Source organism: Arabidopsis thaliana, chromosome 5, assembly GCF_000001735.4.
Source record: "Arabidopsis thaliana chromosome 5, partial sequence".
NCBI classification, from domain to species: Eukaryota; Viridiplantae; Streptophyta; class Magnoliopsida; order Brassicales; family Brassicaceae; genus Arabidopsis; species Arabidopsis thaliana.
The window spans coordinates 21,860,852-21,884,288 of record NC_003076.8 but is presented as its reverse complement, the minus strand read 5'-3'; the positions used below and the strand labels follow the sequence as shown (position 1 = coordinate 21,884,288).

The following is a 23,437-nucleotide window of genomic DNA, read 5'->3' as shown; positions in this document are numbered from 1 at the left end:
TCTTTTTTGCTCTTTTAAACTTAAACTTAAACTTTGGCATGAACCGTTGTGAGATGGAGATGAAATGGTCCACACTTAGGAGATGAAATGGTCCATTAAAAACAAAAACAAACTATTCTCGGGTATGTAATTATGTGGGAGATGAAGGGTAAAATAATAATCTAAAAGAGAGATGGTAGTGAGTGATGAGAGGGGAAAACAAAAACAGAACCACTTTTGTCATCCCTCAACACCTACATTTGTCTTGCTAGCCAGAAAGAAGATAATACTTGTCCCCACTGTCTCAAATTTTCTATTTTCTATTTTTATTTTTCAATTGACAAATATGCAATTGTGACAAAGTTTATTCATGTTTTAAATGGAACATATTTTTCTTTTAACAAAACCCGAAATTTCAAACTAGTTAAATCTTTTTTTTTGTAAAATGAACAATTTTGAAAATCAAAATACTTTTTAAAATCCTAATATATCATATAATAATTTTAATAGTGAATTACTATATCAAATTTAAATTATGATTTAAACTCGCATAACCAACGATAATTAAAATAATCAAAAAATATCCAACGACCAAAAATTTATTAAAAAAAAAAATAATAATAGTCATACAAATATTTTCGGATAAATAATTTCTTCATTAAGTATAAATATTGAAAAATAGGAAAACGTGATAAAAGAAGATTAAAATTTAAGACAAAATATTTCAGTACTAATAGGTGGACCAAATATTTATGAATTGCAAATCGATAAGTGGAGATGACATTATGACAATCGTGATAAACCTTAAAAGAAATAATATTTACGGATATTCCAAACAAATAAATAATATTATATATAAATATATATATCCCTAAACGGCTAAACCCTAACTTGTCGCCGGGATTTCGATTAACATAATTCTGTTTCACTAAAAAAGACTCAGAAGAAAAAAGAAAAAGAACAGTAGTGAGAGAAAGTAAGAGCGAGTCTGTGGTTGACAAAACTCTTTTGCTCTCGCAGAGAAAAGATAACTTATTTTTTTTTCTTTAAAATATTTGGAAACAAAAGAGACTCTGTCTGAAGAAAGCTAAAGACTTGTGATGATTCTTGACAAAAGAAACTGTGTCTTTGGAGAACTCTGAAGTAAGAGAGACAGAGAAAGACAAAGAGAGAGACATGGTGGGCTCAGGAGTTGGAGGAGGAGATAGAAGCAAAGATGCTGTAGGAATGATGGCACTTCATGAAGCACTTAGAAGCGTCTGTTTTAACTCCGACTGGATTTACTCTGTCTTCTGGACCATTCGTCCCCGACCGTACACACTTCTCTCTCTCTCTTTCTCTCTCTGTTCATCAATCTTTCTCTGTTTCTTTACCTTTTTTATGTTCCACTTTCTGATTTCAGGAGGGTCCGTGGTGGTAATGGCTGCAAGATTGGTGATGAAAGTGGCAGCTTGTGAGTTTTTTTTGGTGTCTTTATATCCTTCCTCTGCTTTTTAGTACAAGAGAGACAGAAACAGAGCAGCTCTGTTTTAGACTTTCTGAAACTGTTTTTGTCTGTGATGATTAATTAAAAAGGATGTTGATGTGGGAAGATGGGTTTTGTGGTGGAGGAAGAAGTGAAGATCTTTGTCTGGAAACAGACATTGAAGGTCATGAAGAAGATCTTGTCAGAAAAGCTTTCAGCAAGATGTCCATTCAGTTATATAATTATGGAGAAGGGTGGGTACTGGGTAGGTGTTATATATAAGTAATTATGGACCAAAAGATAATTAGATTATATAAACACACCCTAATCACTTAACTTATGATTAAAGATATAATTATTTACAACACAAGTTATTATGATCTTGTGATGTTCATGTGATATATCTGCAGATTGATGGGTAAAGTTGCTTCTGATAAATGTCACAAGTGGGTTTTCAAAGAACCATCTGAATCTGAACCAAATCTTGCTAATTACTGGCAAAGTTCTTTTGATGCTGTACGTTTTCAATCTTAAATTTTATTTTTTGGTTAGATGTAGAAATTTATGATCCTGATGGCTACCTTACACTTAAAAGTCAAAAATTTATTGCAGCTTCCTCCAGAATGGACCGACCAATTCGAATCAGGCATTCAGGTAAATATAATCAAACTTCTTTTGGTTATATACTGTTCTTGATCTTACCTTAACAGTGTTTTATTTGACCAGACAATTGCTGTGATTCAAGCTGGACATGGTCTGTTACAGCTAGGTTCTTGCAAGATTGTGAGTTCTTTCTCTTACGGTTTCATATTATCGCTTTTTCGACTCGGTTATGCGGTGTGTGTGTGATCAGTCGTTGTTTTGTTTCTTCAGATTCCAGAAGATCTTCATTTTGTGCTAAGGATGAGGCAAATGTTTGAATCAATTGGTTACAGATCAGGTTTTTACCTCTCACAGCTCTTCTCTTCAAACCGAACCGCGACTCCATCTTCTTCCACGGTTCCAAACCAGATACCTCAGTCTCAAGGTTTTAACTGGGGATCACACTCACCTTTGTTACCTTCCCCTAGCTTTCAGAACCAACTACCTGCTTCAGCTAGATTCGGTTTCCTTCAAGATAACAATGTTCCTCCTCAGATGCTTCCTCCAATGGAAGAGCATGAAGACGACATCAAATGGCCTAATGGTTTGTCGTTGTTCAATGCGTTGACTGGACGTGCAGATGAAGCTAGTAGGCTTTTGTTTAACCAGGAGCAGAACCCGATGAATGTCGAAAACCAGAACGAGTTCTTGAACCTTGAAGGTCATCATCCTAACAAGTTTAGAAGAAGCTATACATTGCCAGCTCGAATGGATTCTTCGTCATCATCAACCTCGCTTGATCAGCAACAACCACTGGAGTTTAGGAACAATAACTCTGGAAGCAACTCGGGTTTGTTCCCTGACGTTATGGAGACGTTTTTGAGGTGATTGACATGTTCAAGATTCAGGTTTAAGGACAGATTAAACTAAAAGCTCTCGATGCTAGTTATTAGCTTATGCTTGTTATAAATACATGAAACTCTCTGTTCGTTGTTTCTTCCTTCTTGTTGTTGTTGTTGTTATTGTACCATATTGTCTGATTGTTTCTCCTTTTATGTCAACACTCTTTTAACATTTGAAGATACTTTAAAAACACGTTATAGATTTGGCTTTTAAGTCCTAACATACAGAGTAGAGACATATTTTTCAGCTTGAAGATTGATTTTTCCCTTTAAGAGTTCCTATCTCACCCACTGTCACATTCTCTTCACTCTCGTCCTCGCCGCCTGCAACCGTTGCTGCCTCCTCCGTGGCAGCGTCTCCGCTCTTTTTCTTGGCTTTATCCATGGCTTGTTTTAACCCTTCTTTCGCAGTATCCGCTGCATAGCTGAGTGAAACATCAGGTGCCTTAGCATCTGTGCTTGTTCCCATCGCCTCTTGTCTCGCCTCGTTCATACTCGCAGATGACTCTCCACCTCCATTGCTTCCCTGGAGAGAGTGTTCAAGCTCTTCTGAGTTAGCTGATTAGGTTACAATACAACAACTGAATCAGAAAAAGCAGAGCAAGTAAGAATATTTTCGCCTCTTACTTGAGAGGTGAAGCAACGAGAGAACTGAAGAGTGTTGTTGTTGTGCTGTCTCGGCGATGTTCTGTAGATGTTTATGATTCCTCTCTTAACATTAAACAAAGCCGCCATTTTTTGTTACAGACATCAGAACACGACTCTGTTACATTACATATACTCTCACACAAGTACCTCAGGATCAAGTTAGTGTCCAGAGAAGGAACAGGTGGCTTGTCAGGTTGATTCCCAAGTGTCATAAGGACTGTGACATGAGAAAAGTCTGATCACTATGTTGAGTCAAAAAAAAAAGTTCTTTGCTTTACATGTATACCCCAAGTTTCTTAGATTAAAACCAGTGATCTACACTCTTTCATTCACAAGAAACTAAGAAAGCTACTTATAGAGGAGTTTTTCATTGTTGTTGAACAGACTCCATAGGAAGATCTTCAAGCCAAGTAACGACTTCTTCGATCAGTGGTCTCCTTCTAGGCTCATGATCAATGCATTTGCAAGCAATCTCCAACATCTCCAAAACCGTTCTCTCGTTCACATTTTCGCGTATTGTTGTATCGATAAGCTCAGCTTCACGCTTCTCAGCCTTCATTTGAAACACCCGAGACACCAAATCTCTGCAACTTTTCCCTTTACAGACTTCTACAGGTCTACGACCCGTAACTAGCTCCAAAAGCACAACGCCAAAACTGTAAACGTCTCCTCTACATGTTGCAATCAAAGACTGGCTATACTCAGGAGGAATATAACCCAATGTCCCAACCAAATCAGTCGTCACGTGAGTATCATACGGCCTAAGCAACCTCGCTAACCCAAAATCCGCAAGATGAGCTTCAAACTTCTCATCTAACAAAATGTTACTAGACTTCACATCCCTATGTATAACATTAGGTTCACAGACTTTATGCAAGTAAGCAAGCCCTCGCGCTGCGCCTTGAGCTATCTTCAATCTCACATCCCATATAAGAGTCATATTCCCATCTACCCGCTCATGCAGCCAATAATCCAAACTTCCATTCTCCATAAACGAGTAAATAAGCAGCCTATCGTTTCCATGCTTGCAGTAGCCTTGAAGAGAGACTAGATTCTTATGTTCCGCTCGAGACAATGCTTCAACTTCCGCTTGGAATTCACGTTCCATCTGCCCACAGTCACCAGAAAGCCTCTTGACTGCTGCTTTCGAGCCATCGGGAAAATTAGCTTTGTACACAAGACCAAATCCGCCACATCCTATAATGTTAGCCTGGCTGAAATTGTTCGTAGACTTCAACAACTCCTCAACACTTAGATCTTTACATCCACAGCTATGGAAAAGCACAATCTTTGATGGCCCGAGAGCTTTCGAAACCCCGCTGATAGTCTCCTCATCAACGTCATTGATTCGATCATCCACATCTTTTCTTGAAATCCTTAACAGAATAACAGAAAGAAGTAGAGTAATCCCAATGGCTAGACTTATGGTAAGTACAACAATGCTGCTTCTCCCGAACTTTCCGCCATTGTTATTCCTACGCGAAGAACCTTTCGGATTCAACATGTTACTCATCAGAACATCGCAAGGAGAATCAATCGCGCGACAAAGTCCTAAGTTTCCTTCGAAGCTTGAGTGCGGGAAGCTGTAGAACTGACCTCCAGATGGAATCGCGCCAGTGAGACGGTTATACGCTACGCTGAACCTCGACAAGAAAGTGAGACTCTGAAAAGACAGAGGAATCGAACCGTAGAGATGATTGTAAGATAAATCAAGAACCTCCAAATTGTCAAGCCCTGAAATGGAATCAGGTATCGTCCCAGTGAAGTTGTTCCTGCTCAAGTCCAGCATGTGAAGCTCTTTCAAACGTCCTATCTCTGGCAAGATCGTCCCGTTGAGACGGTTATTATTCAAATAGATAGATGGCGGGAATCTTGAAACTTGGTTATATGGAAGACCGTTGGAGCTCTTGTTCCGCTTTACGTAGAGAGGAATTCCAGAAGAGTCGGTCATCTGAGAAGCGGTTCCGTTTAGACGGATTAGGTTCTTGAGCTCGGTTATGGCTACCGGGATTGCTCCGGTCAAAGTGTTGTTTGAGAAGTCTATGTAGAACAAACTCTCCATCTTACCAATCCAATGAGGGATAGTTCCGTAAAAGTGATTCCAAGAGAGATCAAGAACTTCCAGCTTCTTGCAGTTCAATAGCCAGCTCGGAATCTGACCTCTAAGACCGCAATTTCCTAGCGCTAAAATCGCGAGGTTGTCGAAACCAGTGACGTTGTTTGGTATTTCCTCGCCGATGAAGTTCTTTGAGAGAATAAGAGTGGAGAGGTTTCTGCAATGTTGCAGCACATTCATTGTCTCAGAAAAATCCACAAAGCTGTTGTTGGATAAGGACAGGAACAAGAGAGACTGCAGATTCTTGAAGGTGTCAGGGATTTTGCCGCGAAACTCGTTTTTCGCCAAACTCAAGATCTTCATCTTGGGACAGTGGCCAAGGGAATCAGGAAGAGGTCCAGAGAAATGATTACTGGCGAGATCAAGCACGCAAAGATCGGTAAATCCAGTGAAGTTAAGATTGATAGAACCGGATAACGAGTTGTTCCTAAGATCAAGAACCCGCAGCTTCGAGCATTGGGATAAACTTGGCGGAAACCTTCCCGAGAACTTGTTGGAGCTCACGTCGAGGTGTTCCAATTGAGTGAGGTTACCAAAAACATCTGGAATTACATCCGAAAACCGGTTCTCTGATATCAACAGAGACTTCAGACCAGAGAGATTGCTCAAGTTCTTGCTTAACTCTCCGGATAAGTAGTTTCCAGAGAGTGATAGTTGCTCCAACTCCCGGATCGAATAAAGATAATCCGGAAGTTGGCCCGTCAATCTGTTGCTGTCGATATGGAGCTGTTGAATAGATTTGCTGCAGTTGTACAAGCCATCAAGATTCCCCACCAAACGATTCATCGATAAATCAAGAACCTGTATCCCACCAGATGAGCTACAGAGTTCAGGATGAATCTCACCCTCAAACAAATTGTTGCTTACATTAAGCATCACAAGACCAGGAAACACTCCAACATCCGATAACTTCCCGCTAAGCGAATTGCTCGAAATGTTCAGCGACTGAATCAGCTTTAAACCCGAAACCACTCCCAAAACAGACCCTGATAACAGGTTATGACTCAAATCAAGAACTTGAAGCTGCTCTAACTTAGAAATCTCCGCTGGTACTTCGCCTTTAAGCTGGTTACGAGATAGATCAAGTACTCGCAGCTCAGTCAACTCCCCTAAAGACTTCGAAATCACACCTTCCAAACCTTTTTCAGGTAAAACCAACTTTGTAACTCGACCAGAAACATCACTCCCTTCACAAAACACACCATCCCATTCACAACAACGTGAACCATTTAACCAAGATTCTGTAACAGACTTGTTCTTCAACGCTCCTGCCAATTCCCGGAGCGCAGATAAGTCGTTGGGATGACATGGTTGGCTCACAGAAGAACCAACAAAGAAGACCAATAGGAGAATGATCACCATGACTACTATCAAACAGAGACAAGAGTCTTCTCTAGCCAGCTCAAATCACAAATAAAGACTAAAACTTTCATAAGTCACATGCTCATGTCCCAAAAAGAATCAAGCTTTAACAACTTGTAGTTGAAGCAACATTGTGGAAGCAAATTGAAATCAGCAACACGTATCTTCCTGAAAATCGAATCCCAATAAACAGTATCAAAACAAAAGCAGAAACTAAACGCTCACATCCCAAAAACCATCTCGAAAATACTATTGAAGACTTGTAACTTAAGCAAAACAAATAACTCAAAAACATAAACAGAGATAGTCAAAGAGAGTATAAAGTAATTACCTCTAAGCACCAGCAGCTTAAGCAATTAATCACCAATTTCGTCAATCAAAACCTTTAATTTGCCAATTCCTACATAAAGTTAAGAGCTTTCGAGTTCACAGCCGCCATTGAAACATCGAAAGTTTAGTTTTTTTCTGTGGGAAACGATAATGACGAAGATTTGATTACAAGGGTTTTTAATGTCTCATTAGCAAGTGCAGGTCTTTGTCGACCAAGAGACAGAACCAATCAAAAAAGTGAAGTGAAAAAACAGAGTAGTTGGGATTCAAATTTGTCAAAGTTTTTAACTTTGGAAATCAAAAAGAAGAAACAGTGAAGAAGACGATAGAAGATTGAGAAAGAAAAAAAACGGAAAAGGAAAGTTCTTTCGTTTTCTCAAGAACAGTGAGAGTTACTATTAACTTTTTTAGGGACAGGTCTCAAAAGTCTTGTGTCTTAACTTAATTTTGTTTTTTCTTTGCTACAAATTTATTAAATTACTATTTTAATTTTGTGGACAAAATTCTGCACAACTATTTATTGCAGCTCACAAGTTAATAAACGTAACAGTTTGACTGTAATTCTATATTCACAATTGTTTTTCAAGATTTTAAAGTATATGTAGACAGTATATTACAATACAAATCTATATTTTTGTACATATTAGTGGGAAACAACGATTTTTTTAGTTGAAACAAAGTCAAGAAAAGTTTGTAGTTTTAGTCAAAACTTTTTCCAAAGGCTTTTCGTTTTTTCTTTTATAAAATTTATCGCATTAAGAAAACATTGGACAAAATTTGCTTGTCTTTCTCTATTGAAAATACCTACTTCTGTCCTTTTAAGCACAAATACAACATACAAATATATGACATTTGATAAAGATTAATAGTTCTGTTGAAATTCGATGATCCAATCATGTAGCTAATTCATAGTTGGTTATCATATTGAATAATTAAGAGATGGAAATTTAATTTATTATTTTTCCGGAAAATGTTAATTTTTATACATTTATGTATTTAACATGTTTTCATATCTGTTTGTGTGAATACTAAGGACCATAATTTTATAAGTAGAACTTTAGTAAATCATCATTTGCTTAATTAAAATTATGAATCTTACTATTTAACAATATTTCACCTAAAAAAGTCAACTGAAAACCCCACTTTTTCAAGTAAACAGAAATGAGTAGATATTTTATGACTATTACATATTACCATAAGTACTTGCATATGCAAACTGTTTCAACCCACATAGACTTTTGAAATTTGTATCGGACGTCTCGTGAAAGTTGTGACGCATCATGGCTACTAGCGGTGCACGTGGACCGTGGAGAGTGACGTTCCTTAGAGCCGTGTGGGTTCAGTTTGGACTTTCAGGCGGACGTCACGGGACCGATGCCGTGAAAGATGTGGAACCGTTGAACCTGAAATCCTGACCATAAAAGCCATAACCACGGGTCCCACGTGACTTTTACAGTTTTCATTGATGATATGCTTATTTGTTTGGTCTTTTTTTGTTTGCAAATACACTCCTCTTAATTTTTTTTGGAAGTGACTTCGAGATTAAACCGGTTTGCTAAACCGGGATCAAAACCATGGTTATCAACTGGTTAAGAATAAGAGAAAGAGACAAAGAGTGAAGATGTGTGTGTTCTCATGTGTGAGAGTTTGTTGGTGAAAGAGAATTGATACAACCATACAACAACAAATTAATACTAATACTATGAATAGTCTCTGAGTAATGTTAGGATAAAACTGGAGAGAGACTCTTGACTGTACTTAATTATGTATTTGAAGTAGTTTATAACATAAAATTATGGTGAGTGCACCACAACGTTAATAAAAAATGTACATATATATGAGTTTCATATAGTATAGTATTAAGTGAATTAAAGTAATGTTTGGGAGCATCGAAAATGGAGTGATGTCTTTTGATAATGTATTGTATAGTCAACTGATCACACACCGCAAATCACGTGAAGTCATCGAACCGTACACCTATCGGCCTCCTACTTTGTTTGGTTTTCAAGTCTTCTCTAAGATCGAACCTCGAATCTATCGCAACTCAATCACTATTTTTATTAGTCTTTGATTAGTTTAGTTCATTTTAATGACCTTAATTTGTCGTAATCGTCATACTATTGGTGTAGCTAATTGACCTATCTTACATATCTAAGATAATCCGGTTTGGCTAGTACAAAGAATGTAGAGAGATACAACTATAATATCTCTCCAAAACGTGTATTAAACTTTTGTGAGAGTTGTATTATGTTGTCAAAGAAGACAAGGATCTATATAGGCTACAATAGACATGTGACATACCAAACCCAAAAACAAAGATGACCCTTGTCTGGTCTTTTCATTCGACTGACCAAGATATAAATAACCAAACAAATGTTGAGAACCATTCATCCTTCAACAAATGTTGAAAATAGTTAAGAAATGGTTCAGTCGAATAAATTATCTTGAGTCAAATGGAGAATTTCAATTACTTTTACCCAAAAAGTTGGATTATTCAGATCGGGTGCGAGTGAATTAGCTCAAACCATAATCGAATCTAAGAAAAAACGTTCAGGTTTGGATGGCCTGTTATTTACTCATCATAAAATAACAACTGATAAGATGAATATGGACTCATATTCTAAGCCCAGCCCATATGAGTCTTTTCGCTGGATGAGGAAAGCCGAAAAAAATCTAAATGGTGTATGAAAATGCACTTTTGAGTATATTATAAGATATTGCAAAGAATTTACTAGAAAAAAATGAAAATCGTTCATAAAAAAGATATATAAATCAGAGTAGGGCGGCCATCCACTTGGTTTGAAAGAGACCGAAGTGGAATCCAACCATATGATAATACACATAAAGATCCAAAAGTAATATAGTCCTTTTTCGAATTATTATCAATCCTATGAATATACTTTTTCCAAAGAAATATGCATGATTCATGAATATACGTAAAAAGAAGTAAATTAGAACCAAGTGTTTTCCCACATGACATACATTACATTACATAGTATCAGTTCCCTCCATTATTCTGTACTTCCATTACCATCCCCTTTATAACCACTATCAAAATCATCGTTTATATGTTATACAAAATCGATTTCATTAAAAAAATGTTTGTGATCTAATGGGGTTGCACCGTTTAGGTCAAAATTGTCATTCTCTGATACATAATGTCAAACGGATAAACGAAAGCATGCATCCGCAGTTCGAAAATTTATGCTACATTACAGTTAAAAAGACCATTATATATAAGATTTGCTAATCTCCCCTAAAACTAAATGACAGTTCAAACTATAATTTCAAAGATGGTGTGAATACGTAAGGAAAAACTATTATGGAAGTTATCTATTTAGTTATAATACACAAACAAATTGGCCACCGTCAGTACACTATCACTCCAGCCGAGCTAAAGCTCGTGTGTCTTTTGTGTATATGCGGTTTACAAAGAAACATGATTGAAAATAAAAAAAGAATTGGTTGGAGAATGATACTAAAATTCAATGGAGTGGGACCAAATGAAAGCATCATTATTAAACGAGAAGAAAAAGACAGAATTGTTAGAGAAATGTCAAAAAAGCACAGTAATAAGTAACCCAAAAAAACAAACCCAATCAATTCTCTACTTTCATTAAAGCTTAGTAAGCAAATGTGTTATGTGTGAGTGAGATTGTGTGAGAGAAAAGAAGAAGATAAGTGAGAGAGAAAGAGAGAAAGAGAGAAAATGAAGTTCTTGTTCCAGTGTCCATGTTGCTCTTGCTTCTGCTTCATGAAACCAAAGCCGGGCAAACCAAAAGCTGTTGGAGATACAAAACCAAAGGAGGAGAAGAAGAAAGAGGTGAAGAAAGAAGAGATCAAGAAAGAGGAGAAGAAAGAAGAGAAGAAAGAAGAGAAGAAGGAAACCAAAGCAGAGAAGGCTGAGTGAAAACTCTACTTTGAGAAAATGTAATTAATTATCCCATTTTTATTATTATTTATCTGCTATTTGATGATTATGCAAGTAATAACATGTTATTTTTATGGTTTGGTAACCTTTTTAGGCAAATTATGGTTTAATCTCTTATATTATATCATTCTCTTGTTTGAATTTACTCTTATGATCAAGATGTGGAAGATTATGTTTATCGTTTCTACGTAATTTTCCTTTAATGAATTTAATTAAATCCTACTTATTTAAGTAAGTGTATGAACCAATTAAAAACTGAATCTAGTTCTTTTTGGGCTTGAGCTAAATAAAATTCACTTTTATCTTTGTTGTTCATAGAGTTTCACTGAAAAGTAAACAAGAATATCAATCAAAACATGTTTTTTTTAAGGATTATCTACATCAAGAATTTATAAGATTCTAAATATATATTTAAGTCTTGGTTTTGTTTTTTCTCTTGTTTTGAATTTTGGTTACTTTAATTTGGATCGGTTAGATTTCACTCTATCTTTTTTTTTTTGTCTAAAGATTTCACTATATCTAAAAACGCCAATTCATGATATAACAACTATGGTCTGGAAAGCGATACATGAATTCGTTTTCTTAGTGCAAATACAAAAACACTCCGATCCAATTTGTCTATGTTAGTAGTATATCAACTACCATAATAATCACCGAAAATGAATGGTGTTTCTAATAGAAAAAGGGCTTAAAACATATACTCACCAGTCACCAATGTAGTTTAATCAACAGTGTGACTATTCTTCTATACCCACATCTCAACAAGCTCGACCTTATTGGGTCTCCCTCACTAAGTGTGTCTCCTATCTTTCTCTCTCAATCACTCCATATTTTGGATCCATGTGATCGCGCGTATTCATAAAATTAGTAGGGTTTAAGATACATGTTAACTTTTTTTTTTTGGCCAAGATACATGTTAACTCAAATGTGTTTATTCACCAAAAAACTAAGGTAGTTTTCGGAAGAAAATAGTTTAACAAAAAAGAAAAGAAAAATGTGATCTCGACGTATTTAAAATCTGATATGTTTGGAGAAAACTGAAATATTGTATTTATTCAAAGCATTTTCCACACGATTTATTCAAATCACATGCCCATCTTCGTGAGCTATTCAAATTAACTTGGGCTTCGAAATTAACAATGCCCACCACATCTCACTAAAAAAATCCAGTCCCCGAAGTCCGTTCCTTACAAGTTACAAATAAGGAAGTAATAGCTAGCACCTAGCTGGCTAGTTTAGAATTCAGAAACAACAATCCGAAAGTAGAATCATATAAAGAGCTAATCACTACTATACAAGTAGACTCAATAGCTTTCATATAAATGAAATCAAACTAAAAATGGAAAACCAGCCCATTTTGTCAATAGTTTTAACAAATTTAAATCATCATTAACAAAAATACTAATAATTAAATAGATAAATCCATTAATCAAATCAATTTTTATGGGAAGTGAATTAATACGTGAGTCAAATCTCACACGTCTTCTTAACATAAATGCCTTCAATTTTATTTCACAACTTTCAAAATTATTATTACCTTACCAAACAAAATCTCTTTGATATAAAGAAAGAAAGTCTTCTGTCACTAATCTTCGTATTCCATTTTTGTAAATTTCAGAGATTTTCTTTGATTCTTCGTAATCTCATAAGTTCCTATATATATTCATTACATAACTTCACTCATTCCACAACACAAACACAAAAGACAAAACACAAAAACCCTAATTTTCAGATCTCCGAAAACCATGTCGGCGATCATGAAAAGTCTCTGTTTCTCCTTCCTTATCCTCGCTTCATTTGCAACTTTCTTCTCCGTTGCTGATGCATGGAGGTTTAACGTCGGAGGTAACGGCGCTTGGGTTACAAATCCTCAAGAAAACTACAATACTTGGGCTGAAAGAAACCGTTTCCAAGTCAATGACTCTCTCTGTAAGTTTCTCCATTTTGTTAGGGTTTTAACTTGGTCGCTTTTACTCTGATTCTAACCAAAAAAACATTCAATCTTTATGCAGATTTTAAGTACGCGAAGGGATCAGACTCTGTTCAACAAGTGATGAAAGCAGATTTTGATGGATGCAACGTTAGAAATCCGATCAAGAACTTCGAAAATGGTGAATCTGTGGTTACTCTTGATCGATCTGGTGCTTTTTATTTCATAAGCGGTAATCAAGATCACTGTCAAAAGGGACAGAAATTGATCGTCGTTGTCCTCGCCGTCAGAAATCAACCTTCGGCTCCGGCTCATTCCCCTGTTCCTTCAGTTTCTCCTACTCAACCTCCTAAATCTCATTCCCCTGTTTCTCCCGTTGCTCCAGCGTCTGCTCCTTCAAAATCTCAGCCACCTAGATCCTCTGTTTCTCCAGCACAACCACCTAAATCTTCTTCCCCTATTTCTCACACACCAGCTCTCTCACCGTCGCATGCTACATCTCACTCTCCAGCTACTCCATCTCCGTCACCAAAATCTCCCTCCCCTGTTTCTCACTCACCATCTCACTCTCCGGCACATACCCCATCTCACTCTCCGGCACATACCCCATCTCACTCTCCGGCACATGCCCCATCTCACTCCCCGGCGCATGCTCCATCTCACTCTCCGGCGCATGCTCCATCTCACTCCCCGGCGCATTCTCCATCTCACTCACCGGCGACTCCAAAATCCCCATCTCCTTCTTCTTCTCCAGCTCAGTCTCCGGCCACTCCATCTCCGATGACACCACAATCCCCATCCCCTGTTTCTTCCCCATCACCTGATCAGTCTGCTGCTCCCTCTGACCAGTCTACACCCTTGGCACCTTCTCCTTCCGAAACAACTCCGACCGCCGATAACATCACTGCGCCGGCTCCTAGTCCCAGGACAAACTCAGCAAGTGGTTTAGCCGTTACTTCGGTTATGTCTACACTATTTAGTGCGACTTTTACCTTTCTGATGTTTGCTTAAGATTAAGTGCGTTTTTGTGTTGAGTTTTAGGTGTTCTTTATTCTATTGTTGAGTTCTATTGTTCTAGTTGTACTCTTTCGGTTCTTCCTTTTGTCGTAATTTCGCATTCGTTTGTAGTTTTTTATTGTAATAAATCAGTTTGTTGTTCTAAGGTTCTTTATTTGACGTCATCGACGATTACATGATGATATGCATGAACTCGTGTGGGAGTTACAGCAACTTTGTAAAAGTGCACCAAAACGTTTTTTTAATACCGAAAACATGAACATGATCATTGCTAGTAGTAACATAATCTCCAACTTAGTAGAATTCATTATTGTTAAATAGGTCAACAAAATAAGAAGAGAAAATTTGTATTTATGGCATGGGTAATAAGTTGGTTATTTTAAGTTTGGTTTATTCAGCTCATAATTCACAAAGTTGATTATTATCTAAAGAATTATCAATATTTCGCATTCAAACAATCATGAATTTCTGTCCTTATATTGACATATTGCCTTAATTGCGGGTCATGCAAGTTTTTCAATTATAGATTACTAATATGACACATTCAATCTAATTAAAGTCCAGGTGTCGTTTTGGAAACGTCTGTCATTATCTTCTAATTATGGTGATTATAATTATTTCGTAATATCTCGAGAAGTTTCTCAATCTTTATCGTTGCGGGTCTAAAGTTCAAATGCTTATATAATTCAACGTCCAAATAAATGCGATCTACGTATTCCCATTTATGGTGTAAGAATAAAACAGTCCAAAAAATGAAAACAAGTAAAGGACTAATTGCAAATTTGCAATGTAGGATTTGAACGGACCACAATACGAGTTTATACACGACTTTGTAATAAAATGAAACACTTATTAAATTCTTTTACCTGCTCCACGTACGTGAAGGTCAACATGTGATTTCCTAAAAAAACGATAAAACCAAATGCTAAAACCTTGAAGTAACTATTGTCTATTGATAACAAGAGCTTGATATATCTAATACTTCTCAATTGAACAATACCAATTTGATAAATTCCAAAAAAATAAAAAAATTTGATAAGTTCCATTTGTCAATTAAGTTTAAGTTCTATCCAAAATGATGTCGATAGATATTTAATTAAAAAAAGGGTAAAGATCTTTCGTAATACCATAACATGAAAGACACACGTAACTTGTTGAAATGTGACGGTGAGACACGAGGAATTATAGAGAGAGTGATTGATAGGAGAAAGACGAAAACTAAGTTCAAAGCATGAAAGAAAGATCATCGTATACACGTGGCGGTACACAACGAATCTGCCAAGTGTCTGCAAAAACAACATTTCTTTTAAAACATTACAACTGATTTTGAAGTGTAATCATATTTGACACCCATCAAGATTCATATCAAAGCATATTTTCATCAAAGAAGCACAAAAAAACTCAATTCAAAATCCATTTTATATAGATTCGTTTCGACACACTTGGCAGGTTAGAAGAACCACCACTTCCTTTGCCGGCTTCCCTGTGTAATAAACATATAAATCAACATGTGATCTTAGGTTCTATTTTCAGGCAAAGAGCTTCTTGTATGATCTAATTTGGAACCTTATTTAGTGTGTAAGAGAGAATGATATCAAGTAGGCTTATTCTTGTAACCAATTCAATTGATACCTTTTGAGCTTTCTTCTGTGACTTTAACAAGATGGGTTGTGGAAGAACAGCCATGCTTGAGTCTTGGATGTAAGGTCTCACTTTCTGCTCCAACATTTCCTCCACCTACAAATCAAAAAGATAAACGGTATGCATTGGAGTCGTGAATGTGATATGAATACCGAATTGTGTAAAAAAGTTCCTTGATTAACCTTCTCTTGACGCCATTTAGCTTCCCATTGTGCATCCAAGATTTTGTCTGCGATTTCTCTTTGAGCATTGAGAAGAACTGTCTTCTCGTACAGTTTTGCCGGGTTTTTGAGATCCTCTTCACTCCAAGAGGAAATATTCAATGGGAGATTCAGTTCCTGTACATGTTCAGCAGTTAGTTCTTAACTATACCCGTGGTCTCAGGAACTGTGATGCTAAAACCAAAAAGAAGAAGAAAGCTTACACCCCAATTCTGAGGACGGGGAGGTGGATTGAGTTTCGTGACTTCAGCCTCCAGAGATTTCTTAGCCTTGTAATAAGGGACATTCTTCACTATGACGGGGTCTTCCCGAGCACGGACAGGATCAATGGAGACCAAGGCCTGTAAAACCATGACAACTATATGGTGATTGCTAAACTTCTTCAGCTAACATATTCCAATGTAGTTCCCCAGATTTGCCTAAACTTTAAAACCACAAATAGGCGATCTTACATCCTGCAAATATTCCCAGCCAGGATTGCGTTTAGCCACCAAGTCCCGAAGTTGATCATATCGCATAGATTCCTGATCACAGAAGACATAAATAGTTAAACTCTCATTGATGCTTAAAGCTGAAGTATTCAACAACAATAGTTCCTATTGAACAGAAAATTCTATGCAATACAGATCCCTGAGTACATCAGTATCCCACAAATGTCTCCAATTCCATAGCACAAACCTATCCAGATATGGAATCGAAACTATGTTGGTGTAGCAAAACCATCCCAAATGAGGATTAAGAAGATTCAACTATCAGGTAATTGTAGACTAAACCTTTTACGGTATGCATGCTTTAAGCCTCTAGAAGACCATAACCTCAAAAGTGAAGCCTGGCAAATAACTCATGCTGAAGGAGATCTACATATGTAGAAAGAGATACTAACCTCATATTGCCACCATATTTTCTTCTTGACATCTTCATCATAATCAAACCCACCCACAATCTGAGGCAAAGTGATCAACCAGAAATTTGCAATGCTGGGATCTTTCATGCTGTGAACAATGTGCTGAAATAGAAAATATGACTCATAAGACGGTAAAGATGTAGTAAACATAGCAAGCTGTTGGGTTGATAAATAGACTTTGTGGTGCTCACCTCGTACGGATAATCCATCTTCTTCAGCACATTATAGGCTTTCCATGGAGGTTCCATGATCTGCAAAATGAATCGTCAGTAAAGGTATTTAGCAAGTGATAGTTTTGTTCAAAACCAAACTACCTCTCCATGTGCATTTCATTTCTAATAACTAGTATATATACATCCCACAGGGGATTTATGTAGATGTTAAGCTGAGAAGACGTAATAGCAGACTCAAAACATACATCATCAGCTGAGATTCTGACTTGCAGCTTGTTCTTGCACTCAGTACAGCTCATCGCACCCTTCAATATCAATAGATGTTCCATCAAATTTCTAAGCATACACTGATGAAAAACAGCCTATCGCGATCACTCTTAACACAAACAAGCACCTTTTTACGTGGATATGAAATTAGCATAGTTGACAATTTGGAGATATAAACCAAATCAGTATCAAATATAGCAGTGCAAATACATTTACAGAAGCCTAGAGCATTAAGAGCGAGATTAAAAAGCTTACCGTTCCATCACAAGTTGGGCAGTCTTTTGATGGCAATGGAGCACTATGGTTGAAGGAGGAGGGAAGATGAACTAACTCAGCTCGATTCTCAACTATAGCATCTGCGACACAATCTGCTGTTGGTTTCTCTCCACTACAAGTAAAGACAGAAAGGATAAATCTTTAAATCCTTTTATCTGTTAGAATATCACTAGGATAGCTTAAGCATTGCCAAATGGAACTGTCGACATTAATATACAGAGAACACAAAGAGACCGTCAGAATAAAGTGGATCTATTCATGAAGCCTAGTAGTTTAAGCGATATAACTTGGGTTAAACAAGAGATAATCCCACCTTCTCAAGTTGTAATCTTTGATTTGGTAATGAACACTCCCTGTTCCTTTGCACATAGTGCACCGTAATGCCTGCCACCCATTACAAGTTTTGCAATCCCTGACCAACAAAAAATGTTTTCATCTCATCGGATGAACTCAAACAGTAGAACCAAAAACATAGCGAGGAAGTGTGAGAACTGAGGTTTCTCAAAAATTCTCTGACCCAGAATAAAGCATCAAATCTTGAAGCTGACCTTTGGCATATGACTTTCTTTCCCAAATCCAATGCAATGTCATAAGTTCCAAGCGTAGCAACCGCCTGCAATCAATGGAACTCCAATGATAAAAAGATTCCATATAGAACAAGTAAAACATGCATTTTCCAGTTTCCTAAACTGATTTTGATCTTACAAAACTTCGACTTAGAAATCAAGTTGACAAACTCAGACAGAAATTCAGCACAATATAGGCACACTCAAATTAAAGCTCAAAACTTTAGCAAACATTCGAAGCGTAATTTCCCCGGAAACATCAGCTACCAAAAACCCAGAAAGAAAATGATAGTTTCAAGCTAGAAACTCAGCAAAAACCAACAAAAGTTTCAACCTTTAAGACAACTACATGTCAAGTTCTAAACCCAGAACCATATAAGTTTCAGGAGAAACCAACTCACAAAAACAGAGAGATACGAAATTTTGGAGATGAACTCAGGGATGCCAAAACCACGAGGTGCAGAGCCAGCGATATCAAAGGCGAGAGTGAAAGGAGACAAGACGAGCTTGATTGGAAAATCGAGAATGTCTATAACTTGTTGTCCATAACGAGTAGAGAATTGTTTGAATTGAGCATCAGCGAACTGTGTCACGTTCTGTATTAAACGACCTGGTCCTCTCGACATTGGAGAAGATGAAGAAGATAAGAGCTTTTCTCGCTCTCTGGTATTTTTGAAGAGGAGGTTTCAAGAGTGGTTTTTACACTATTCTTATCTCGGTTTTGGATTAGACTTATTCTTTGTTACCAAACATGTACCTTCTAATTAGACTACGTGTCGTTTCTTTGTAAGAAAAACGACAAGGAGTTTAATTTGAGAAATCCCCAAATCGAGCGTCTTTTCTATATTTGCGGCGATGACGGCGAAGATACGGCGGAGGAAGCGCCGTGGTATAGAAAAAAAATATTGAAATTTGCTATGAAAGTTTTTTTTTTTTTTTATGTTTGTTCTAACTCTAAAGCAAGAAACATGCTGTACTTAAAAATGCAAACTTTACGAAACTTTGGACCTTTAGATTAAATAAAAATTAAGGGAAATTGTAAAAAGGAATCATATTCTGAAAGCAGCCAAAGGAAAGCTCGCCAGATAAACCTGCGTTTCATTCCCCTACAAAGCTCTAATCTTTCAATCTCTATACCTCTTTCTCTATCTCTGAGAATCTATGGCGGTGGCTGCAGCGGCGATGATCGGGTTGCCACAGGCGTATCTGGAAGGGAAGGAGGTGAAGGAGACGAGTTCGTTGGTTACTGAACTCTGCCGTCACTTTTATACTCAAGGTTGGGTGTCTGGCACTGGCGGTAGCATAACGATGAAAGTTCATGATGCTTCGATTCCTAAACCGGAGCAACTTATCGTCATGTCTCCTTCAGGTTCTCTACATCTTAAAGTCACTTTCTTTCTCCTTGATTCTCATTTTGATGCATCTTTGAACTGATGTATGTGTCGTTGCTCTGTTGAGTTGATGTGTTTGTTCTCGTGGACCTTTAATTTGCTATATGAGCTATGCGTAATGCGTTTATCAGTTAAAGTTTCTGTTTCTAGAGATCATCTTTGTGTATTTAAAATCACTGGTAACACTCTTTTTGTGGAGAATTGGTTTGGTCTTTCAATGCTTAGAAGCGTTCTCTTTGTGTATTTGAATCATTAGCGACTTAACAATGCAAGATGTTGAATGGAAAGGAAAATCTTGCAATGCTGATTCTATGTGTTATTTTATTTGCTTCACGGTTTACTGATTCTTGTTGTGTTTGAAGGTGTTCAAAAGGAGAGGATGCAACCTGAGGATATGTACATCTTATCTGCTAATGGATCCATCATATCTACACCCTCTCCAAAGCCATACCCAAATAAGCCTCCCAAGTGTACCGATTGTGCTCCACTTTTCATGAAGGTATGGTTTTGTCGCTTTCAAGGTAGTAATACTTGATTCTGCGTTAGGGATTTCTGTATACGTAGCTTGATTATCACTTTGCTATTGGCCTTCTTTATCTTATGGTATTTTCTTTGATGATTGTGCATTTTTTGTTTTCTCAAATTGTTGAGCAATGTTGGATTTCGTCAAAGTGTTGAGCAGCAGTTACGGATTTCAAGTTATAATGTTTTCTGTTAAGAAGGATTTTTCTTAGAGCACATGGTTATGAACGAAATATGTTAAGAGCTCGTCGCTCTTTTCTAGTGGTATTTTGTCCTTCCTCCCATTTAGCTAGTGATCTTTTACTGGAATGGCAAATACGTTGTTTGCTAATGACTGTTGGATTACAATCCAAAAAAAAGTGCAGAACAGGCGACTTTCTTTGGGGAAACGCTTGCGAAAACTCGGTTACAAGGTAAAACTTGTCCAATTTGAGCAATAATCCCCTCGTTGGATGTGTCAAGTGGGTTTCTTCGACCCATAGAATACCCACTAGGTTGCACTGGTTGAGATGGATTCAGTAGTGAAGTGTTAGAACTAAACACAATGGGCTCAGAAAAATGAATTGATATTTAGAGCGTATTGATGTTTACACAAACACTCTTGAAAATGGAGTTTTGGTTGTAACTTCTCTTTACTTATTAAAGAACCACCTTAGACTATCAAATATATCTTTCCTGGGTTCAGTTGATCAGTGAGGTTGCATGATCATTGCTTGTAATGTGTAAACTTATATATGATTTGCATGTATGTTAAGACAATCTCTTTTTCCTTCAGTGAGTTGTGTTTCGACAAGTTGTATGTGGGTTGTTTTAATGCCAAATTGACTTGCTTTGTTTGTATGATTTCCCTTCTCATTTTATAGATGTCCAATCTCTAATAACATTGAGATAGTGACGTTATCAATAAGTTTCATAGCAAAACCTTGTTGTGGTGCAGGCATATGAGATGCGAAATGCTGGAGCTGTTATTCACAGTCATGGCATGGAATCTTGTCTTGTGACGATGCTGAATCCGCAAGCCAAAGAATTCCGTGTAAGCTGTAATGCTTATTTGGTAGACAATTCCAGGTTCCCCAGTAGAGTTAGGACTTTGCATTTTAATGTTTCTTCCTGTCCGACATTTCATAGATAACTCACATGGAGATGATAAAAGGGATTCAAGGTCACGGATACTATGATGAACTTGTTGTCCCAATCATAGAGAACACAGCATATGAGAATGAACTAACAGATTCACTTACCAAAGCTGTAAGTCTAATTGTTCTGAGGAAGCTTGAATTGAATATATGCAACAAAATAATGGTTTTAATTAGTTTTGACATATTTCACTCTCATTTGCAGATAGAAGCCTATCCAAAAGCAACAGCAGTGTTGGTACGCAATCACGGAGTTTACATTTGGGGTGATTCTTGGATCCATGCTAAGACACAGGTTTGTGCAAGTTACTTCAATATTTGGTTGAAAGTTGAGAAACCAACAATAAGTTCTACGCCATTTTCTTATGTTATGTTCATATATTTGTTTGTTTCTATTTATAAACTTTAACTATCACTTCCAGGCTGAATGTTACCATTATCTGTTCGATGCTGCCATTAAGCTTCATCAACTGGGTCTGGATGCTGCTACCCCAGACCACGGGCCTATCCGGAGAACCATACATTCACAGATCAAGGATTCACAATACGAAAGAGAATGGCCTCGGGTAAAAAGTGACTGTTGTCTCTTGTCATATATCTCTAGAAGTCTAAATTTACTTATAACCTATTTGGTTGCATGCAGCGATGGATTGTCCTCGACATTGAAGGAACAACTACGCCCATTACTTTCGTCACAGATGTTCTCTTTCCTTATGCTCGTGAAAACGTTGGAAAGCACCTGAATTTGACATATCACACAGCAGAAACCCAAGAGGATATTAAGTTGTTGCGGGCTCAAGTAAGAACAAATTAATTTCCTCTGTCTAATCATCTCTTCTCATAAACAAGTGACTAAAGTTCATCATCTCTGGAATTTGTTGCAGGTTGAGGAAGACTTGAGAGAGGGTGTAACCGGCGCTGTTCCTATCCCTCATGCTGATGAAGGAAAAGAAAAGGTGATTGCCGCTATGGTCTCAAACGTAGAGGCAATGATAAGAGCTGATAGAAAGATCACTGCTTTAAAGGAATTGCAGGTGAGCAAAAAAAAAAACACCCCGCCTTTATTTTTATTGTTCACTTCAATAGTGTGTGAGAAATGCCATATGAACTTTTGTATGCAGGGTCACATATGGCGAACAGGTTTTGAGTGTGATGAACTGAAAGCTATTGTTTTTGAGGATGTAGCAGATGCTTTAGAGAAATGGCATTCTTCAGGAATTAAGGTATGTTCATGTAGCTTTTAAAGAAATGACATTTTTTTCACAGGTCTAATGGTTTTCATGCGAATAGGTTTACATATATTCTAGCGGTAGTCGATTAGCGCAAAAGCTTCTCTTTGGGAACACAGACTATGGAGATCTGAGAAAGTATATATCTGGCTTTTTCGACACTACAATCGGGTATATAAAAAGATCTTTCTGTCTCTTTCTTTTTCAATAGAGTATGATCCAACTACAAATCTCACACGATTCTTTGCTGCAGAAACAAGAAAGAAAGTAGAAGTTACAAGGAGATAAAAGAAACATTGGGAGTGGATGATCCTGCAGAGATAATGTTTGTGACAGATGTTTATCAAGAAGCCGTAGCTGCAAAAGCCGCAGGTAAACAACACACACAAAACTCTATTTACTTCAAATAACTGATAAGAGAAAACTGAGTTTGTTTCTCAATTCTGGTTGTAAGGTCTGGAGGCGATTATATCGATTCGACCTGGAAACGCTCCATTACCGGAAAATCATGGGTTCAAGACTGTCACATCATTCTCCCAAATCTAGAGTTTCCTCTATGTATCTTCTTTTTCTTATGGAGTTGCAATTGATTTGATCACATTTACCAAATAAAAAAACAAACTTGATGAGAAAAAAAGCTGTTTACTAGTGATGATATCAGTGAAGTTTGAAAAAGTTTGTGCTGAAAGAAGCCCATCTAGTCTCTTAAGGCCCTTGATCCAGTATCTGTCCAATAAGTGTCAAAATCTTCTCTAGAAAAGCCCAACTGCTTAATCTTGTATCTTAACAATTATTTAAACTAAAATTTTGAAACATGACATGTGGCTGCTTTTTTCATTCATAAAAACC

General features: G+C 37.1%; 7 protein-coding genes and 2 long non-coding RNA genes across 21 annotated transcripts; 5 read left to right on the top strand and 4 right to left on the bottom strand.

Annotated features, from left to right (window-relative positions):
• Positions 1-855: 855 nt before the first annotated feature.
• On the top strand, positions 856-3,147 carry AT5G53900 (Serine/threonine-protein kinase WNK (With No Lysine)-like protein; the record flags this gene model as incomplete). Of its 3 annotated transcripts, NM_124769.5 has the most annotated exons (7): positions 856-1,292; positions 1,382-1,432; positions 1,555-1,698; positions 1,855-1,960; positions 2,057-2,098; positions 2,171-2,227; positions 2,318-3,147. In NM_124769.5, the coding sequence occupies exons 1-7, from the start codon at positions 1,156-1,158 to the stop codon at positions 2,912-2,914; spliced, it is 1,134 nt and encodes a 377-aa protein (NP_200201.3). In that variant the 5' UTR covers positions 856-1,155. The 3 variants fall into 3 exon arrangements, with proteins under 3 accessions (NP_200201.3, NP_851186.1, NP_001331110.1); NM_180855.2 differs by having other exon boundaries at positions 1,555-1,960; NM_001345072.1 differs by having other exon boundaries at positions 866-1,292; positions 1,382-1,960; positions 2,318-2,914.
• AT5G53895 (uncharacterized protein) lies at positions 3,085-3,697 on the bottom strand. The gene is made up of 2 exons (NM_148124.3): positions 3,556-3,697; positions 3,085-3,454 (listed from the first exon to the last, which is right to left on the bottom strand). Exons 1-2 carry the CDS (start codon positions 3,661-3,663, stop codon positions 3,173-3,175), a joined length of 390 nt encoding a protein of 129 aa, NP_680429.1. The 5' UTR covers positions 3,664-3,697; the 3' UTR covers positions 3,085-3,172.
• A 51-nt stretch (positions 3,698-3,748) lies between these two features.
• Positions 3,749-7,703, bottom strand: PSKR2 (phytosylfokine-alpha receptor 2). The gene is made up of 2 exons (NM_124768.4): positions 7,386-7,703; positions 3,749-7,222 (listed from the first exon to the last, which is right to left on the bottom strand). Exon 2 carries the CDS (start codon positions 7,052-7,054, stop codon positions 3,944-3,946), a length of 3,111 nt encoding a protein of 1,036 aa, NP_200200.1. The 5' UTR covers positions 7,055-7,222; positions 7,386-7,703; the 3' UTR covers positions 3,749-3,943.
• A 789-nt stretch (positions 7,704-8,492) lies between these two features.
• On the bottom strand, positions 8,493-9,026 carry AT5G08035. Its single transcript, NR_143052.1, has one exon. It is a non-coding gene; the product is annotated as an other RNA (long non-coding RNA).
• Positions 8,595-8,829, top strand: AT5G08045. Its single transcript, NR_143053.1, has one exon. It is a non-coding gene; the product is annotated as an other RNA (long non-coding RNA).
• A 1,808-nt stretch (positions 9,027-10,834) lies between the features above and the next one.
• AT5G53880 (uncharacterized protein) lies at positions 10,835-11,588 on the top strand. The gene has a single exon (NM_124767.3). The coding sequence runs from the start codon at positions 11,094-11,096 to the stop codon at positions 11,292-11,294; it is 201 nt and encodes a 66-aa protein (NP_568802.1). The 5' UTR covers positions 10,835-11,093; the 3' UTR covers positions 11,295-11,588.
• A 1,309-nt stretch (positions 11,589-12,897) lies between these two features.
• ENODL1 (early nodulin-like protein 1) lies at positions 12,898-14,515 on the top strand. Of its 2 annotated transcripts, NM_001345071.1 has the most exons (3): positions 13,005-13,244; positions 13,328-13,846; positions 13,871-14,426. In NM_001345071.1, the coding sequence occupies exons 1-3, from the start codon at positions 13,061-13,063 to the stop codon at positions 14,254-14,256; spliced, it is 1,089 nt and encodes a 362-aa protein (NP_001332460.1). In that variant the 5' UTR covers positions 13,005-13,060; the 3' UTR covers positions 14,257-14,426. The 2 variants fall into 2 exon arrangements, with proteins under 2 accessions (NP_200198.1, NP_001332460.1); NM_124766.3 differs by having other exon boundaries at positions 12,898-13,244; positions 13,328-14,515.
• An 825-nt stretch (positions 14,516-15,340) lies between these two features.
• On the bottom strand, positions 15,341-19,220 carry emb2737 (embryo defective 2737). 5 transcript variants are annotated; one of them, NM_001203606.1, is made up of 13 exons: positions 18,712-19,021; positions 18,293-18,357; positions 18,058-18,156; positions 17,724-17,856; positions 17,447-17,506; positions 17,220-17,279; positions 17,008-17,130; positions 16,763-16,873; positions 16,577-16,648; positions 16,328-16,465; positions 16,086-16,241; positions 15,895-15,999; positions 15,447-15,745 (listed from the first exon to the last, which is right to left on the bottom strand). In NM_001203606.1, the coding sequence occupies exons 1-13, from the start codon at positions 18,934-18,936 to the stop codon at positions 15,713-15,715; spliced, it is 1,380 nt and encodes a 459-aa protein (NP_001190535.1). In that variant the 5' UTR covers positions 18,937-19,021; the 3' UTR covers positions 15,447-15,712. The 5 variants fall into 5 exon arrangements, with proteins under 5 accessions (NP_001190534.1, NP_568801.2, NP_001190535.1 ...); NM_001203605.1 differs by lacking the exon at positions 16,763-16,873 and having other exon boundaries at positions 15,341-15,745; positions 18,262-18,357; positions 18,683-19,004; NM_124765.5 differs by lacking the exon at positions 16,763-16,873 and having other exon boundaries at positions 15,358-15,745; positions 18,712-19,220.
• Positions 19,139-23,429, top strand: AT5G53850 (haloacid dehalogenase-like hydrolase family protein). 6 transcript variants are annotated; one of them, NM_001345069.1, is made up of 13 exons: positions 19,259-19,679; positions 20,064-20,200; positions 20,589-20,636; positions 21,161-21,256; positions 21,352-21,471; positions 21,565-21,654; positions 21,782-21,925; positions 22,003-22,158; positions 22,244-22,393; positions 22,481-22,582; positions 22,650-22,759; positions 22,842-22,960; positions 23,043-23,429. In NM_001345069.1, the coding sequence occupies exons 1-13, from the start codon at positions 19,472-19,474 to the stop codon at positions 23,132-23,134; spliced, it is 1,572 nt and encodes a 523-aa protein (NP_001330483.1). In that variant the 5' UTR covers positions 19,259-19,471; the 3' UTR covers positions 23,135-23,429. The 6 variants fall into 6 exon arrangements, with proteins under 6 accessions (NP_974931.1, NP_001330483.1, NP_001330484.1 ...); NM_001345068.1 differs by having other exon boundaries at positions 20,064-20,487; NM_203203.2 differs by having other exon boundaries at positions 19,316-19,679; positions 22,667-22,759; positions 23,043-23,292.
• The last annotated feature ends 8 nt before the right edge of the window (positions 23,430-23,437 follow it).

Excerpts from the sequence above, each read along its gene's own strand:
- ENODL1 (NM_124766.3), top strand. The coding sequence starts at position 13,061 with ATGTCGGCGATCATGAAAAGTCTCTGTTTCTCCTTCCTTATCCTCGCT. Across the intron at positions 13,245-13,327 it reads CCAAGTCAATGACTCTCTCT|ATTTTAAGTACGCGAAGGGA; the intron begins GTAAGTTTCTCC and ends ATCTTTATGCAG.
- emb2737 (NM_001203606.1), bottom strand. The coding sequence starts at position 18,936 with ATGTCGAGAGGACCAGGTCGTTTAATACAGAACGTGACACAGTTCGCT. Across the intron at positions 16,649-16,762 it reads GACATTTGTGGGATACTGAT|GAATCTATGCGATATGATCA; the intron begins GTACTCAGGGAT and ends TTCTGTGATCAG. Across the intron at positions 15,746-15,894 it reads CACAGAAGAAAGCTCAAAAG|GGAAGCCGGCAAAGGAAGTG; the intron begins GTATCAATTGAA and ends TTTATTACACAG.
- AT5G53850 (NM_001345069.1), top strand. The coding sequence starts at position 19,472 with ATGGCGGTGGCTGCAGCGGCGATGATCGGGTTGCCACAGGCGTATCTG. Across the intron at positions 19,680-20,063 it reads TATCGTCATGTCTCCTTCAG|GTGTTCAAAAGGAGAGGATG; the intron begins GTTCTCTACATC and ends TTGTGTTTGAAG. Across the intron at positions 21,257-21,351 it reads CGCAAGCCAAAGAATTCCGT|ATAACTCACATGGAGATGAT; the intron begins GTAAGCTGTAAT and ends GACATTTCATAG.
- PSKR2 (NM_124768.4), bottom strand. The coding sequence starts at position 7,054 with ATGGTGATCATTCTCCTATTGGTCTTCTTTGTTGGTTCTTCTGTGAGC.
- AT5G53895 (NM_148124.3), bottom strand. The coding sequence starts at position 3,663 with ATGGCGGCTTTGTTTAATGTTAAGAGAGGAATCATAAACATCTACAGA. Across the intron at positions 3,455-3,555 it reads CTCGTTGCTTCACCTCTCAA|GGAAGCAATGGAGGTGGAGA; the intron begins GTAAGAGGCGAA and ends CACTCTCTCCAG.
- AT5G53880 (NM_124767.3), top strand. The coding sequence starts at position 11,094 with ATGAAGTTCTTGTTCCAGTGTCCATGTTGCTCTTGCTTCTGCTTCATG.